This window comes from Canis lupus, chromosome 21, assembly GCF_048164855.1.
Source record: "Canis lupus baileyi chromosome 21, mCanLup2.hap1, whole genome shotgun sequence".
Lineage (NCBI taxonomy): Eukaryota > Metazoa > Chordata > Mammalia > Carnivora > Canidae > Canis > Canis lupus.
Genome location: NC_132858.1, coordinates 14,028,898 through 14,044,778, shown reverse-complemented (window position 1 = coordinate 14,044,778; position 15,881 = coordinate 14,028,898). Strand labels below are relative to the sequence as shown.

At 56.5% G+C, this 15,881-nt stretch overlaps 1 protein-coding gene and 2 long non-coding RNA genes across 10 annotated transcripts in view; 2 read left to right on the top strand and 1 right to left on the bottom strand.

Moving 5' to 3' along the window:
• Window positions 1–1,924: 1,924 nt before the first annotated feature.
• On the bottom strand, window positions 1,925–10,650 carry SLC39A13 (solute carrier family 39 member 13). Of its 7 annotated transcripts, none has more exons than XM_072790792.1 (10): window positions 10,400–10,650; window positions 7,665–7,973; window positions 5,876–5,989; window positions 5,493–5,685; window positions 5,023–5,127; window positions 4,823–4,912; window positions 4,007–4,057; window positions 3,577–3,709; window positions 3,277–3,376; window positions 1,925–3,163 (listed from the first exon to the last, which is right to left on the bottom strand). In XM_072790792.1, the coding sequence occupies exons 2-10, from the start codon at window positions 7,955–7,957 to the stop codon at window positions 3,088–3,090; spliced, it is 1,155 nt and encodes a 384-aa protein (XP_072646893.1). In that variant the 5' UTR covers window positions 7,958–7,973; window positions 10,400–10,650; the 3' UTR covers window positions 1,925–3,087. The 7 variants fall into 7 exon arrangements, with proteins under 7 accessions (XP_072646893.1, XP_072646896.1, XP_072646895.1 ...); XM_072790795.1 differs by having other exon boundaries at window positions 5,493–5,632; window positions 10,400–10,649; XM_072790794.1 differs by lacking the exon at window positions 10,400–10,650 and adding an exon at window positions 9,149–9,261 and having other exon boundaries at window positions 5,493–5,632.
• Window positions 2,677–6,397, top strand: LOC140612752 (uncharacterized). The gene is made up of 3 exons (XR_012013910.1): window positions 2,677–3,753; window positions 4,143–4,275; window positions 6,089–6,397. It is a non-coding gene; the product is annotated as an uncharacterized lncRNA (long non-coding RNA).
• LOC140612747 (uncharacterized) overlaps window positions 9,682–15,881 on the top strand; it is a 20,692-nt gene continuing 14,492 nt past the window's right edge. For both annotated transcript variants that reach the window (XR_012013901.1, XR_012013902.1), the window contains exon 1: window positions 9,682–10,945. This is a non-coding gene — a long non-coding RNA (uncharacterized lncRNA). The remainder of the gene's footprint in view (window positions 10,946–15,881) is intronic.

Here is a 15,881-nt window from a genome sequence, read left to right as displayed (position 1 = left end):
CCTTGAGCAAGAACACTGAGGGCCCTTCTAGGCCTGACCTTTGGTCACAAGTGTTCTCCCCTGCCCCGTTCTGCTGTCAGCCCCCCCTCCCCGTCAGGCCCCATGTCCTGTCCATTTCCTTGCGGATCTCATTGGTTTTCTGCTTGCCTACCTTCCAGCCCCCGCACACCGTAGCTGGCCTAGTGGCTTCACTGAGGGCTTGCTCTGGGCCCCATGCTGAACAGCTCTCATGCATAATTTGATCTGGTTGTCTCAGTGGCCCCCAGCAGGTCAGTCCCATTTCATAGATGTGTGTAAGCAGCTGGGCCAGGATTGCTCTTAGGACATAGCTGGGATTTAAACCCAGGACAGGGGATCCCTGGGTGGCGCAGCGGTTTGGCGCCTGCCTTTGGCCCAGGGCGCGATCCTGGAGATCCGGGATCGAATCCCACATCAGGCTCCCGGTGCATGGAGCCTGCTTCTCCCTCTGCCTGTGTCTCTGCCTCTCTCTCTCTCACTGTGTGCCTATCATGAATAAAAATAAAAATAAAAAAAAATAAATAAACCCAGGACAGTAAAGCACGTCTGCTTTCTACTGTGCTTTCAGTGGCAGCTTTGCTGGGCCCCGGGATGCCTTTTGGGGGAAGAGCCCCTCAAAACTCCTGTCAGCTCTACCTGCCCTCTAGCAAAAGACCCTCCACACCTCTTTTCTTGTCCTCTCCCCCAAGTGGGCGTGGATATGCCCATGGTGAGCTCCCGACCTGAGCTCCCGACCGAGCCAGCCCATCTGGAGGGCTTGGCTCCATTGCTAGCTTCCTAACCCTGGAGTCCCATCGCCTCCAGGCCACCTTCCAGAGTGTGCTAGTGTTTGCGGTGGGGATCCCCTTGGCGATCCATGGACTTCTACCCCCTGCCCCAGGCATTCCCAGCACAGCCTCTGATGGCTTCCAGTTTGTCTCCCTGGGGACAGACTCGGCCAGGGACAGACTGGCTGCCATTGCTTCTGCATTCTCTGTTCCCTCTCCTGACCAGTCAGGGCATTCACCTCTTGGTACCACAGTGAACCCACAGCCCCCCACCCCCCCCATGCCCCATAAGCTTCCTCATTTATAAATGGGGCCCCACTGCCTCCCTGGGCAGGCCAAGTACTGTGATTGCACGTGCACTTTCCTCCCTGCACGGGCTTAACAGGTAGGAGCCCCAGTGCCCCGAGGGAGCGGGGGTGGGTGACCAGCCGTGTCCCTGCCTTGGCTCCCTTTTTGCCGACAAGCTGCTGGGTCAGAGCCAGGCAGTCCCAGCTGTGAATGCAGCTGATGGCTTCTGAGCGCCCCGGGCTGACGCCAGGATGGCACAGATAAGGCAGTTCTCAGCCAGGGGGCTATTGAAAGCTGTCTGGTTGGCTTGGAGAGCACAGGGAACTCAACTTCTCCCTTTCTTGGGCTACCAGTGTGGGGAAGCAGCACCCCCCGGTGCCTGATGCTGCCTTTACGCTCTGAGGAAGCCAGGATATGTGGAGTAAGGCTCCCATCAGCTTTTTAATTTCATTGAAGCACTGCTGGAGATGACTTTGTGAATGGCCCTCCCTTCCTTCGTTTACTCTGGGGACAGGCTGGGGAAAAGCCCCTAGCTCTTAAGTCTGTGAAGTAAGGACAGCCACCTTGGGGGTGACGGCTGTGATGGCATAGTGCCAGCCTTGTAGTAGTGGACCACTAAGCTAGCGACAAGCCTGGTCGGGCACGAAAGGCTATGCCCTGTTCTAAGAAGCACTGCAAGGCTAAGCGTTCAGAGAAAGAGCTGGAGGGCGGTGGGGGTGACAAGATGGGCAGGGTGGCTAGCTGAGTGGAGGGTGGGGGGGTGCCTCGCAGCCAGCAGCCTGGCTGGAGCAAGGGGCGCCCAGGAAAGCCCTGCCTGACCCTGCACTCGTGTGCACGAGAGAGGCAGCCCGTTTGTATATAACATTTATTTGTATCTCATCTATAGAATAGGTATTTACAGATAGAAACGGAACCACAGCAAAACTGCTGTAAACCCATTCAGACCCTCTTGATGGCTGCTTCTCAGAACGTCCACGGTTGAGCAGCAGGGCTGAGCCTGGCTGTGGCGTGGGCCAGCTGAGTACCTGGGCGTCAGCCAAGGGAAATAGCTGGGGATTATGGCTTCAGCATTCTCCCAGAGCACATTCCTGAGTGCTGACAAGGCAGGGCCCTCACCACCCCCAACTTACCCTCAGCGCAGCGGGACAGGAAAAGGGGCCTTGGCAGGGAGGGGCAGCCCCGGCCCACTCTTCCTGCCCCCAGGGTACCTCTCCTGGACCTGGGGTCCTGGCCCGAGCATCCCTGACCTGGACCAGGAGGTCTCTCTGGCTCAAGGCTGCTCACTGCCCTGCAGGCTGCTGTTTGGCAGCTGGAGGTGGCAAAAGCTGCGGGTGCTGCCAGGGTGCATTCACCAGGGGAGCAGGCGCTGGCCCAGGGCCGGCCGCCACGAGGAAAAGGTCTTGGAAGGCCTCTCCCAGCTCCACCCCTGGCAGGGTAGGGCTGTCAGTGCTGAGCGGGGCCAGGGGCTACGCGAGCACCCGCCTCTCCTTTCTTTGGCCTTAGAACTGGCAAAGGTTGGGCCAGGTAATGGACACAGCAGAGAAGGCTCCCTGGCCTGAGTCCTAGGCTGCCCGGGGCTCCATGCCTGAGGAGAGGCCAGGGACACCCCCCCCCTGGGCCTCAGGGGGAGACAGCTCGGGCTCCCTGGGGCCCTGGGCTCCTCAGGCTGTTCTCCCTCCCACTATGGTCTGGATCGGGAGAGGCCTCCACTTGGGATGCTTCTGTTCCTCTGTTCACGGAAGAAATGCAGGATCACAGGGTGGCAAGGCGAGAAAACCACAGTGTGGCTGGGGGCAGACGCGGGCATCGGGCCCTGGGCCCAGCACATGATCACAGTGTCGGTCTCACACACAGCTCTGGTCACACGTACACCTGTATGTGCACACACACACACGGACACACACATGCCATCCTCTCATCTGGTCAGAGGTGTGCTCTCAGGCACTCGCCCTCTGCCTCACAGTCACAGAGTGAATCTGAGTCTCTTATTGCTGTGGGGGGGCCTCGGGGACGGTCACTCCACGAAGAGCGAGAACAGCACCATCACCACAATGCCTGTGCAGAGCAGCAGCACCTGCTGCAGGGAGCGCCTGTGGGGAGAGGGGCCGGGTTCAGGGGGTGCTGAGGATGGGGCAGTGCCCAAAACCCTGCCCTCTTGAGCGCCCCAGGCCCCCCACTGTGAGTGACGGTGAGGGTCACTCACCATGGGTCATCTTCCTCCAAGAGGTCAGGCAGCACGTTCACCAGGGCGATATAGAGAAAGCCGCCAGAGGTGAAGGGCAGGATCCAGGCCACAGTCTCTTCTGCAGCAGCAGGAGGAGAATTCCCGACTGGGTGGCAGCCCGGGGGAGCCCAGGGGAGCCATGTGCATCGCACCCACTCCCCCAGGGTAGGCTTCGGGCAGATCCTGGCCTGGATACTGGGGTGGGCCCACCTGTGCCCTCTGGCTGGGGCCCCTCCTCCACTGGCGGCCACCTGCCGCCACCACCCACCACGCCCGTACCTACTCCCTTGGGGGACTGCGTACAGATGGCGAAGCAGGCGCCCAGCAGGCCCCCCAGTGCCGTTGAGAGCTGCAACTTGGCTGCGCTCCATCGGTCAAAGCCGGCCCGGAGCAGGATGGCAAAGTCGCCCACCTGAGGGGAGGTCCAGATGATCACTCTGGGCCCCAAAGGGTCAGGTATGGACCTGCACACCGAGCCCCCTGCACCAGCCCTGCTGCTGGGCCCCCTAGCCCTCATCCCCTAGGCTGGGACCCCACTCCCCCCAGGAGGCTGGAGCATGGCTGAGATGGTGGCTGCAGCCTGGTGGGCTGAGCAGCTCCAGGCCTCCAGAGCCTAGCCCCGAGGGCCACCACTGCTGGGCTTCCCACCCCACACCCCTCCCGAAGCCCCACACCCACGCTGCCAACATGGAAAACCCCTGGCACACACCTCATGGGGGATCTCATGCAGAAGGATGGCCATGGTGGTCAGGAGCCCGATCTGCAGGGAAGGGAGTGTGTGGGGTTCTGGGCCAAGGGCCAGTCACCCACTTGTCCACTCATTCTACAAATATTTATTCGGCTAGGTGCTCTGACTAGACACCATCAGGCTACTGTGAATACAGCAGACAAGGAACCTGCCTTCACAGCTAACAGTCTGGAGTGGGGAGGCAAGGACTGAATGAACACGCAAAGAGCCACATGACTACACAGTGCCAGGTGCTGCGGGGGGAAAAGGTGGGCCAGGTGGCAAGAGCACGAGTGACAGGGGTCTAATTTAGACGAGGGGTCAGCAGAGGCCTCTTTGAGGAAGTGCATGTCAGCTGAGGCCTAAAGAATAAGGAGCCAGGATTGCAAAGAGTGGGAGGAAGAACATTCCAGGCAGGCAGAGCAGTGTGAGATGGAGGCCATGAGGAGGAAAAGAGCTCAGCCAGTTCAAGAGGAGGCAGATCCCTAATGTCAGAGGCCAGAGGGAAGAAGTCAGTGAGTAGCATCTAGAAGCAGCCAGGGCCCAAGCCTAGCAGTCTGGCAGAGGTACGTAATCCCAGCAAGGAATGTTCGCAGTTACAACAGCCCAGTGGCTCAGAGCAAAGGAGGCCCCATTGTAGGAGCCCTCAGGGCTACGGTGAGGGCGTTGGTGATGGAGGGAGTAGGAAGTACACAGGCTGGAGGTGTATTTGGGAGGCAGAGCCAACTGGTCAACACAGGCACCATCACTCCCACCAGAAATGCTTGGGTCCCACCTGTCCCTGCCCCCCCCACTCACCTTCTTGCTCACAAGGAAGCTGGCAGCGACAGCCAGCCCATGAGTGAAGTTATCTATGGTGTTGGCCAGCAGGTTGAGATAGCCACTGACCTGCGTGAGGGGAGAGGAAGCCAGACTGACCCAGGGGGCAGGGCTCAGTCGGGCCTGCCACTTGGGAGGGAGCCGCTGTGGCAGGAGGGGGCCCTGAGGGGGCCACTCACTTTGATGGTCCGGACCACGGCACTCACGCCGGGCTCTGCAGCCGGCTGGGCCAGAGAGTGGCCTCCACTGAGTGCGGCGGCAGCAGCGGGATCTTTGCTGGGGGCCTAGGGCCAGGAGAAGGAGGGAGAGGGGACATTAGATGTTCCCCCATTCGGCCAGGGTAGACAGGAGGGGAGCGAGAGATGAGAAACAGACAGGGAACAGGCCTTTTGTCTAGCTAGACTTCTCTGCTGCTCGATCAGCTAGGTGCCCCCAGAATCAGCTGGCCCTCGACCTTCCCCACTGCTGTCACTAACAGCCTATGAGGACAAGCCACAGCAGGGGCCAATGTCGACACTCCCCAGATCTTCCCAGTTGCCCAGCCTCCCAGAGCCCCTCTTTCACGGCTCAACTCCGAAGCTGGGCCTCAAGGCCCTGGCCACCACCAAACAGAGGCTGACCCATCCAGGCCCCGGGGTGTGGGGCTCACCTGGCTGGCCCCCTCCTTCTCCTTGCTGTCCAGGAACATCTTCTCCAAGGCCAGAAAGGTCAGGAAGCCAGCAATGACCCACAGTCCCAGCTGTTGTTGCTGCTGCAGGCTCTGCCCCTCACCACCTGCAGGGGGCAGCACTGACAGGCCAGGCCAAGCCAGGGCCACAGAAGGGGGCCATTTGAAATGGGACCTAGTCAGGGGCAGTGATAGGGGAAACAGGACTGGCTGGGGGGACTCCCACAGGGGGCCAGGTTGCTGGGGCCAGGACAAGTTCTCTGCCAGATGCCCAGAAGCCCTCTCCCAGTCATTCTGGCGGTGCAAGGTTGGCCTGGGCACTGGCTCCCTCTGCTCTCCTGCCCCCTGACTGTGGCCTCACTCACCAGGGCTGGCACTGCATGTGTAGGCCCACGCCTCGGGCAGCAGGTGGAGAAACACGTTGCCCAAAAGTCCCCCCAGGGCAAAGCTGAGCAGCTGCTTCAGGCGGCGGGCCCCAGCTATAAAATGGAGACACAGGGTTTGGGGGCTGACCCATCAGAGCCCCTGGCCAGCCTCTGCCCCGCCCAGCTTACTGCGTGCTGTGTTTTTCCAACCAGCCTGCAAGCCTCCAGAAGGTTGGACTCGGCCTGCTGCCCTTCCCGGACCACTCCCACCCCTCAGGCCCAGCACAAGCTGGGTGCTCAGCAGGAAATATGTCACGCCCGCTGGATGACTGTGGGACCACCACTGCTTCATGCTTAGGAGACAGGGCTTGGGAGCCCGACAGGCTCCCCAAACTACCAGCTGGTGACCCTGGGAAGGTTACTTCTGGGACTCAGTTTCCCCATCTGTAAACTGGGGGTGATTGTATCTGACAGGGACCTTGTGCAAATTAAATGACAATACACATGGCAGGTGCTCTCTAAGTGGGAGTCTCTTCTTACCCACTGACACTCAGAAAAGCGGCAGAGATTTGGGGACTTTGGCAAACTTGCAGCATCCAGAGTTGGAAGTGCCCGCTAGAGGCTATGTCCAAGCTCTCGGTTTAATAGAGAAACAGGCCCAGAGGGCAGAGGCTGCTTGGGGGTCGGTGGGATCCCAGGGAAGCTATAGCTTCCAGGCTGTGTAACCTCAACCTGGTCAAACAAGTCCTCTGGCCCTTGGCTTCCCCATTTCTGAAATGGAGCTAAAAATCCAAGTCCCCCCTACGCTGACCTCACAGGGACACCATCAGAGGGACTTTGGCAATGCACAGGCCATGACAGCAGGGCCCCCGAGGCTCTATTCACAGCTGTGGCATCAGCCCTCAGCCCGGCATGAGGCACAGATGTGGTCATAACCATCTGCTGAACGAACAGTTCCCGAGCCTAACAGGCGGCAGAAGCCCCTGGAGCATGCATTTCCAAGAGGTTCCTAGAGCCGGGGTCCAGGCCTACTTTGTTGCACTCTCCCATAGGGAAGCAGGCACCTGCATTTTTTGCAGCTACCCATCTAGTCTTCTTCTATTTCCATCACGACATGTCATGTGTGCACGGATGGTGCTCCCAGGTCCCTGCCCCTGGGGCTGGCTTGCCCCCAGCCTCTCATGTGTTCCCGGGGAAGGCTGACCCAGGGGCCCTTGCTGGGAGGGCTCTTTTGCATTATCAGCAGAGACTGAAGGGACAGAAGCAGCACTCTGCTCGCCAGTACATGGCGGTGGCCAGCACGGGGCCTGTGAACACGCTGCCCTCTCCCCCCGCACCAGGCAGCCTTCTAAGTGCTCTAGTGGTGTGAGCTCCTTTCCTCTTCCTGGTAGTATCTGTGAGGTAGACACTAGTATTATCCCCGTTTTTAAGGTTGGGAGCCTAAGGGTAAGTAACTTGCCCGATGCCACTCAGGCTGGTGAGTGGTGGAGCCAGGTGTGGAACCCAAGCAGCCTGGTGCCCAAGTTTCCAACCGCAATCTGTATTGTTTGTTGGTGAATGTTTGCTGACTTTTATTCTTTTGGAATCAACAAACGCACAAACGAACTAACAAATGAGCGTGGGGCACCCTGGTCTCACAGAACCAAGATGAGAAGTTACGTGCTCTGCCCCTGCCTTCCACCCCAGACATGCTGTCTCCTGGGGCGTGGGACCCCACTCTCCCAGGAAGAGCAGCAACATGTTTTCCAATGCCACTGGCCACTCTGGGCGTCAGAGGAGGGTCACCTACCTTCTGAGCGCAGCATAGTCCCCATCTCCAGGGGAATCACCAGCAGTGGGAAGACCCCGCTGAGCCCCACCATGAGTGAGCCCAGGAGGGAGCAGATCCAGGTGTCCAGCCTCTCCCCACTCAGCAGGGCCCCCCAGGATTCGCTTTCCTTGGTGTCCAGGCGACAGGCAGCTGCAGGCCCCCTGTTCCGGAGGGCCTGCTGGGAACCCCCAGCCCCTCCCAGGAGCTCCAGGGCAAGAGCAGCGAAGAAGAGGAGCCTCTGGCCCGCCATGCCACAGCCAGGGCAGGGACATCCAGGCATGCCACGTGCTGGAAAACACAAAGGCCTCTTACGTGAGCTGCACCCTTGGCTGCGCACCTGCTTCGCAAACGTGGCATCTTGATCCTCCCCCCGCAGACAAGCGGCCACGGCACCCACTCCCCTGCTTGCCTTGCCCAGGGCCTCTGAATGGTGCAGAGCAAAGGGGCTCTACTCTTCCACACCCCACTCCCAAGGACCACACATTTTTTCCTCCTGAGCCTGCTCCAGACTGTGTCAGCATGTCTGCCTGGGGCTAAACTTTCCCTAATGACGGGGTGAGGCGCTGGCTGGGTTCCCTTCAGCCACCGGGAGGCCCAGCCCAGCCGGGTGTCTCTAGCTGCCAGGGGAGGCTCTGCCACTGGGACGTGCTCCAGGGAGGCTGACATCCCAGGGGACTGAGGCTGCCACTGTCTAGCCTGATGGGCATCCCTGGACGGTGCAGGTGGGGGAAGCAAGCGGCGGGGCTCGGGCCGAGCCGTCGGAGCGTCTTCAGAGGCGGTGAGCCCCGGCCCCCGGCGCAGAGACAGAGCCCTCGGTGGGGAGCTGCCTCGCACACGGGCTTTGGAGACCTGCCCTGAACTGTGCTCTGCACCTACAGCTTCGAGTGCCAGCAGGTCCCGAAGCCTCTCTCCCGCCTGTTTCCTCGTCTGCAGGATGAGGCAACTGCCTCCCTCACGGGCTGGGAAGATGAGAGGAGCTCCCCAGGGCAGGCGCCAGTGCCCGCGGCGAGGATGCGCGAAGAGCCCTCCTTATATTGCAGGAGGCCCGGGCCGGCGGGAGCAGGAAGGTTCCCAGCCACTGGATCACAGGACGTGGATGTGAGTCAACTAACCGAGAAGTTCAATCTGGAAACTCGGGCATGCGGTGGAAATGTGGTCTGCCCTGCCTCCTGTGACTGTGACCTTGAGCGGCGACGCCCCTGCCTCAGTTTCCTCATGCCCTGGCGGGGGTGGGAAGTCTCGACGGGAGACCCTGACCAAGCCCGGGGCGCCCCAGGGCGGGACCTGGAGGCCGAGGGGGCACGCGGCGTTGCGGGGGGCCGCGGAGCGAGACGAGCGGGAAAGGAGGAAAGCAAGGGGCGCCAGGGACAGCGGAGGCGGGGGGGCGAGCGAGGAGCGCTGGGCAGCGACGCGCGGGGCGACAGGAGGGGGCTGAAGACCCCGAGCGGCGGGCGGTCACTCACCGAGCGGCGGCGGCGGCGACGGCGCTCCGGGCGGCCCCGGCCATCCAGCAGCGGCGCCGCGCCCCGCCCCGGGTCTGCCCCGCCCGCCGGGGCCTCCGGCCCCCAGCCCGGAGCCGCCCCCGCCGCGCGGCCACGTCACACGGGACCTGTCCGGAACCCGACGCGCCGCGCGCCGCGGGGTCGGGGGGGAGCGGCGGTCGCGGGGCGCTTCCGTCTCGCGGCCGTGGGGGACCCGAGAGGCCGGCGCACTTCCGCCCGGACGGACACTGGAGGGGGGCGGCGGGGAGGGCCGGGCGGAAGTGGGAGCCCCAGGGGCCCGGCGCTCAGCCCCGCTGCGCAGGGCGGGGGCGGCGGCCCCGCAGGGACCGCGAGCGGCGGGGTGGCTGGGCTTGCGGGTCCGGCCGCCGCTTCCTTTCCCGGGGCCGCAGTCCCGCCCGCGGCCGCGCGGGGGCGCGCTCGGCTGCCAGGCGGCCCGCGCTGCCGGGAGCCGGGCCCGGCCGGGTGGGTTCCTGGCTCGGCTGCTCCTGCTCTGAGTCAAACGGGCCTGGCTCCTCCATGAACCAGGAAAAGGGGAAGTGCCTGCCGCAGGGAGGGGCCTAGCCCCGGGAACCTCAGAAGAGGGAATTTTATTCTTACTCATCGAATTATTTTTATGCTTTGGTTTTTCACTGGGAACCTCAGGCCTTTGTCTCCAGGGCTTGTAACCCTTTGGGGTCCAATGCATGTTGGCCTGACACCGCTGCCCGGAACCCCCAACCTGGGGGAGCTCTCCTCCCTGTGCTTCCCTCCCCAGGAAGAAGCCAGAAGCCAGGCCTGACCCCAGACTAGGCCAGCAAACAGTAGCCTTATTATAGCTACAGTGAACAGCTACAGCTGAACCCTGCCACGCGCCATTCAGGCCATTTGCACGGTCTCCCCGAGTCCTTTTATCCCACTGAGGTGCGTGCTGTTAGCCCGGCCGCACAACGGCACAGATGGCAGAGCCAGGTTTGAACCTGGGTGTCCTTGAACCCAGAGCATGTTACGTGATAGCACTTAATCACTTCTAGGAGGTAGGAGTCTGGCTCGGAGGTGCCATTGGGAATCAGGCGAGGGTACAATATTCCCGATAGGGCATGTGGGGACTGGGGCAGAGACTGCCACGGGAGGGGGGCGTCCAAGCCTGTGACCCTGGTAGCTCCCTTCAACTGTCCTGTGTTGCTCTCGCCTCCTGGGGGCTCTGAGGGCACGCTAGGCTCTCACATACTGCACCTGATGCCCTGTTGCACTTCAGACTCCGCTGTCTGCCTTCATAGATCCCCAGCTCCTTCAGGTGGGATCAGCTTTCCTCTGAAAGCCTCTTGTCTGCCTCAGCACACCAGCCCCTAGGCCTGTCAGAACGCCCTCCGGAGCCTGGCCCTGAGTTCTGCAGTGGAAGCCCCTGGGTTGGTTTCTTTGCAAAGGGAGGAAACGCTCGGGAATGCTGCTCTGGGATCTCAGTGATGCAAACCGCCCCCTCCCCAAACCCTGTATGCAAATCACTCAATCCTAGGCAAAGCACTTCACAATATACAAATGATTTCACAATAACACAGTCAGCATTCCCGCCTCTGGGGGCTGAGGGCTGCTGGCCACCAGCAAGAAGGTAGGCAAGACCCAGCAGGAAATGCCACTTGCTGCCTTCTCCTTGTCCTTTCCTCTAACCTGGCCTGGAATGTCCACCTTCAGACTCCCTAATAGAGTAAAGGAACAGGCACATTGGGGGGAGGGGGGCTCTAGAAGAGGACCATGAGCAGGAGGAGCAGGTGGAAAGACATGGTAGGTGGACTGAAGTGTGGCTGTTAAAAACAGTGAATTAGATCTGCCAGGGGTTTCCAGGTATAGATGAGTGAGAAAAGAAAGATGCAGAAATGATTTATTTAATGTGATCTACTATTTTAAAATAATGACATAAGGGGGGTGCCTGGGTGGCTCAGTCAGTTGGGCAGCAGGCTCTTAATCTAAGCTCAGGTCTTATTTTTTTTTTTTAAGATTTTATTTATTTATTCATAAGAGACACACACACACACACAGAGGGAGAGACATAGGCAGAGGGAGAAGCAGGCTCCATGCAGGGAGCCCAATGTGGGACTCGATCCTGGGTCTCCAGGATCACACCCTTGGTGGAGGGCGGTGCTAAACTGCTGAGCCACCCAGGCTGCCCATCAGCTCAGGTCTTAATCTCAGGGTTGTGAGTTCAATCCCTGTGTTGGGCTCCACACTGGGCATGGAGCCAACTAAAAGAAAAAAAAGACAAAAGAAACCCTGTATACGTGATTATAAGTATCAGTATATGAAGTCCATCTATAATTGTGAATAAATAATAAATATAGAAGATCATACAATGGGTGATAACATGGATTCCATGGTTGGAGGAGGAAAAAACATAAAAGGAAAAATTTTAAACAAATTAAAATGTATATGATCACATTTATGTAATTATGTAAAAATTCATATATATGCATTGTGTGTATAAAATCTCACATATATATACATACACACATATATATTTTTATACATCTATGCATGTGTGTGTGTGTGTGTAATGGCCTCCTAGCATTTTTGTTAAAACAGACAGATTATTGTACCAGATATCTTCCTGGAGTAAATTATTTGACTTCCTGGGGCACCTGGGAGGCTCAGGTCATGATCTCAGGGTGGTGAGATTGAGCCCTGTGTCGGGGGACTCCATGCTCAACTAAGAATCTGCTTGAGATTCTCTCCCCCTCCTTCTCCCTTCCCCTCTGCTCCCCCCTGCTGCTCACATGCACGCGCTCTCTCGAATAAACAAAGATCTTTTTAAAAAATTACTTGAAAAAAAATTACTTATCTCCTATGCCTCAGTTTCCTCACCTGTAAAATGGATTACTGTATCAGATTGTTGTGAGGAGTAAATGAATGAACATACGCAGAAGACTTAGAACTATGCCTGGCATGTGACAAGTTTTTTTTTTTTTAAGATTTTTATTTATTTATTTATTTATTTATTTATTTATTTATTTATTTATTTATGATAGTCATAGAGAGAGAGAGAGAGGAAGAGACACAGGAGGAGAGAGAAGCAGGCTCCATGTTGGGGGCCTGATGTGGGACTCGATCCTGGGATCGCGCCCTGGGCCAAAGGCAGGCGCCAAACCGCTGAGCCACCCAGGGATCCCCTGGCATGTGACAAGTTCTATTTAAGGGTTAGATATTATAATTATTATTTATATGTGTGGAGACATGGGTATAAAGAAAATGTTTACATGGCCGCCTGGGTGGCTCAGTTGGTTAAGCATTTGACTCTTGATTCCAGCTCAGGTCAGGTCATGATCTCAGGGTCAGGAGATGGAGCCCCCCCATGGGGCTCTGCACTGGTTATGGAGCCTGCTTAGCATGCTCTCTCTCCCTCTCCCTCTGCTTCTCCCAGTCCTCTAAATAAAAAGAAGAACAGAAGAAAAGAAAAAGAAAATGTTACAGCAATGAACAGATAAATTAGAGACGCAAGATGAGGACCATCCTCTCCTCTCCTTGCTGAACACAGATGAGTGTTTTCCAACACATTTATCAATTGGTTTGGAGGCCACAGGGACTTTCTGGGTTGAGGCACTGGGCAGATAAACTTTAGTAAGGGAGGATAAGCCTAGACGGTGCTTGGATCTAAGCTGCTGGGAGGCGGCTGGCTGGGGGTGGGGGCAGGGCTGCAGACCCATTTCTCTGACTTCACTGGATCTGACTTCAACACATTCTTCCCGACTCTGGTATCTTTAGTGGGGGCTTTTTTCAGCAACCAGGTCTCAGCCCTCTATTCCAGAAGGTAGGACTGGCCCTGGGCCTGTCTACGAGGTGGTGGCTGTGAGCCCTCAAGGCCTGGCATTGTCAAAGTTCTGACAACCTTCCCCACCTCTGGCAGCGCAGTGTTAGACGCTCCAGGCTGAGGGTTGATGCACACTTTTTCGGCTTCCAAAGTGTGGCCTTCTCCTCAGGGCTTCCCATGGGGTCCACAGGCTGGCAGCAACCTCTTGGAGAAAGGTATCTGAGGGAGCGCCTGCGTGGCTCAGCGGTTGGCTCAGGGCGTGGTCCTGCCGTCCCGGGATCCAGTCCCATGTCAGCCTCCCCCCGAGGAGCCTGCTTCTCCCTCTGCCTGTGTTTCTGCCTCTCTCCCTCTGTCTCTCATGAATAAATAAATAAAATCTTTAAAAAAGAAAAGGAAAGTATCTGAGGCTCAGGGCAGTGATCACCTAGCTGAAATGAGGCTGCTCTTAAAACCGACTCAGGCTCCCTCTCTCCAAACCACACCTGCTGCTGGGGAACCCCTGACCTTAACCCTCTCTCCATTCTTCCTAGAGTAGCCTTGTTCCCTAGTGAGTTTCTGGGGTGCTTTCTCCCCCGAATACTGAGCCCTGGCCAGATGATGCCCCAGCAACCCCAAAGCACCACCCCCTTCCCCTAGCAACCCTTCCTGGGAAGCCTATGTGCAGCCAAGGCTCACTACTTTCTGTCTGGTCTCTCTGCCTTTAGAACGCCCTTTAGAACCCCCACTCCCGCCTCCTGGCGGGCCTGGCCTGTTCTTCCCCTTCGGCCATCTGTTGATTGAAATCCAACACGTTTGCAAGGCTGCCCCTCCCTGAAGCCTTCTGGATCTGTCCAGGCTGAAAGGCCCTCCGTGTTGTGTGCCTTTGGGATTGTTAAGCCCTGTCCTGCCTATGGCCCCCCTCCAATCCCTTGTGGGCTTCTGGAAAGAAAGACAAGCTCTTGCCTATACCCTGAATAAAAATCTGTCCATGAATTTAATGTCTTTCTTTCCCCTTCAGGAGTGCAAATGCAGATACTTCTGTAGTAGGCAGGCCATCTGGAGCTTTGCCAGGGAGTGGGGGATGGGGGGCTTTTTTTTAAAAATTTATTTATGATAGTCACAGAGAGAGAGAGAGGCAGAGACACAGGCAGAGGGAGAAGCAGGCTCCATGCACCGGGAGCCCGATGTGGGACTCGATCCCGGGTCTCCAGGATTGTGCCCTGGGCCAAAGGCAGGCGCCAAACCGCTGCGCCACCCAGGGATCCCATGGGGAGGGGGGGGCTCTTTTACTTAATTTATGTTTGATGTATTTGCTTACTTGTCACCCTTCCCCCATCCCATCTCCTGTCTCCTTGGGGGAACCTGAATTTTGTGATGATTAGTTTTCCTTTTCTTTCTTTCTTTCTTTCTTTCTTTCTTTCTTTCTTTCTTTCTTTCTTTCTTTCTTTCTTCTTTCTTTCTTTCTTCTTTCTTTCTTTCTTCTTTCTTTTTTTTCTTTCTTTTTCTTTTCTTTCTTTTTCTTTTCTTTTTCTTTTCTTTTCTTCTTTCATTTATTGATTTATCCTTGAGAGACCTAGAGACAGGCAGAGACACAGGCAGAGAGGGAAGCAGGTCCATGCAGGGAGCCTGATGTGGGATTCGATCCCGGGACTCCAGGATCATGCCCTGGGCCAAAGGCAGACGCTCAACTGCTGAGCCACCTATAGGCATCCCAGTTTTTTCTTTTAATGAAGAGTTTTCTCATATACTTGTATGCCTGGACAATATTGTCTGATTTGGCGCTTTTTATTTTTGAAGATTTTATTTTTTTGAAGATTTTTATTTTTTTATTCATGAGAGACACAGAGAGAGAGATGCAAAGACACAGGCAGAGGGAGAAGCAGGCTCCACACAGGGAACCCGACGTGGGACTCGATCCCAGGTTTCCAGGATCATGCCCTGGGCAGAAGGCAGGCTCTAAACCACTGAGCCACCCAGGGATCCCCTGAAGATTTTATTTTTAAGTAATCACTACATCCAACGTGGAGTTTGAACTTACAACCCCAAGATCAAGCATGCTCTACCAACTGAGCCAGCCAGGCACCCCTTGGCACTTTTTTATTTATTTTTTTTATTTTTTTTAATTTTTATTTATTTATGATAGTCACAGAGAGAGATAGTCACAAGATCAAGCATGCTCTACCAACTGAGCCAGCCAGGCACCCCTTGGCACTTTTTTATTTATTTAATTAATTAATTTATTTATGATAGTCACAGAGAGAGAGAGAGAGGCAGAGACACAGGCAGAGGGAGAAGCAGGCTCCATGCACCGGGAGCCCGATGTGGGATTTGATCCCGGGTCTCCGGGATCGCACCCTGGGCCAAAGGCAGGCGCCAAACCGCTGCGCCACCCAGGGATCCCGTGGCACTTTTTTAAATTGAGGAAAATAAAAAGTTGTCATAAGGTTTTCTTTTACATTATTCAGTGATTTTTACAATTGTTTTCATATAGGCCCCGCATAATTGCTATAAGTTTCAAGTATCTTACATTTTTGCAGATATTTTTTTTTAATTTTTATTTATTTATGATAGTCACACAGAGAGAAAGAGAGAGAGGCAGAGACACAAGCAGAGGGAGAAGCAGGCTCCATGCACCGGGAGCCCGACGTGGGATTCGATCCCGGGGCTCCAGGATCACGCCCTGGGCCAAAGGCAGGCGCCAAACCGCTGCGCCACCCAGGGATCCCCTTTGCAGATATTTTGAACAGGATATTTCCCACTACATTCTGGACGATTTATTGATAGCCCACAGGAAGGCAAATTATTTTTATGTATTCCTTTGATACCTGGTAAACCAACTACTTTTTTTTTTTTTTTTTTTTACCAGTTCTCATAATTTCTCAGACTTACTCTTAAGTCTTTTGTCATCTCCTAATAACAAAAGTATTAAAAGGAAGGAAC

Bases quoted from the DNA above. Each gene is read 5' to 3' on its own strand.
- SLC39A13 (XM_072790792.1), bottom strand. From the start codon at position 7,957: ATGTCCCTGCCCTGGCTGTGGCATGGCGGGCCAGAGGCTCCTCTTCTT. The intron at 5,686-5,875 runs GTGAGTGAGGCC...GCCCCTGACTAG, and splicing joins CACATGCAGTGCCAGCCCTG to GTCCCATTTCAAATGGCCCC. The intron at 3,164-3,276 runs GTGAGTGACCCT...CTCTCCCCACAG, and splicing joins TTGGAGGAAGATGACCCATG to GCGCTCCCTGCAGCAGGTGC.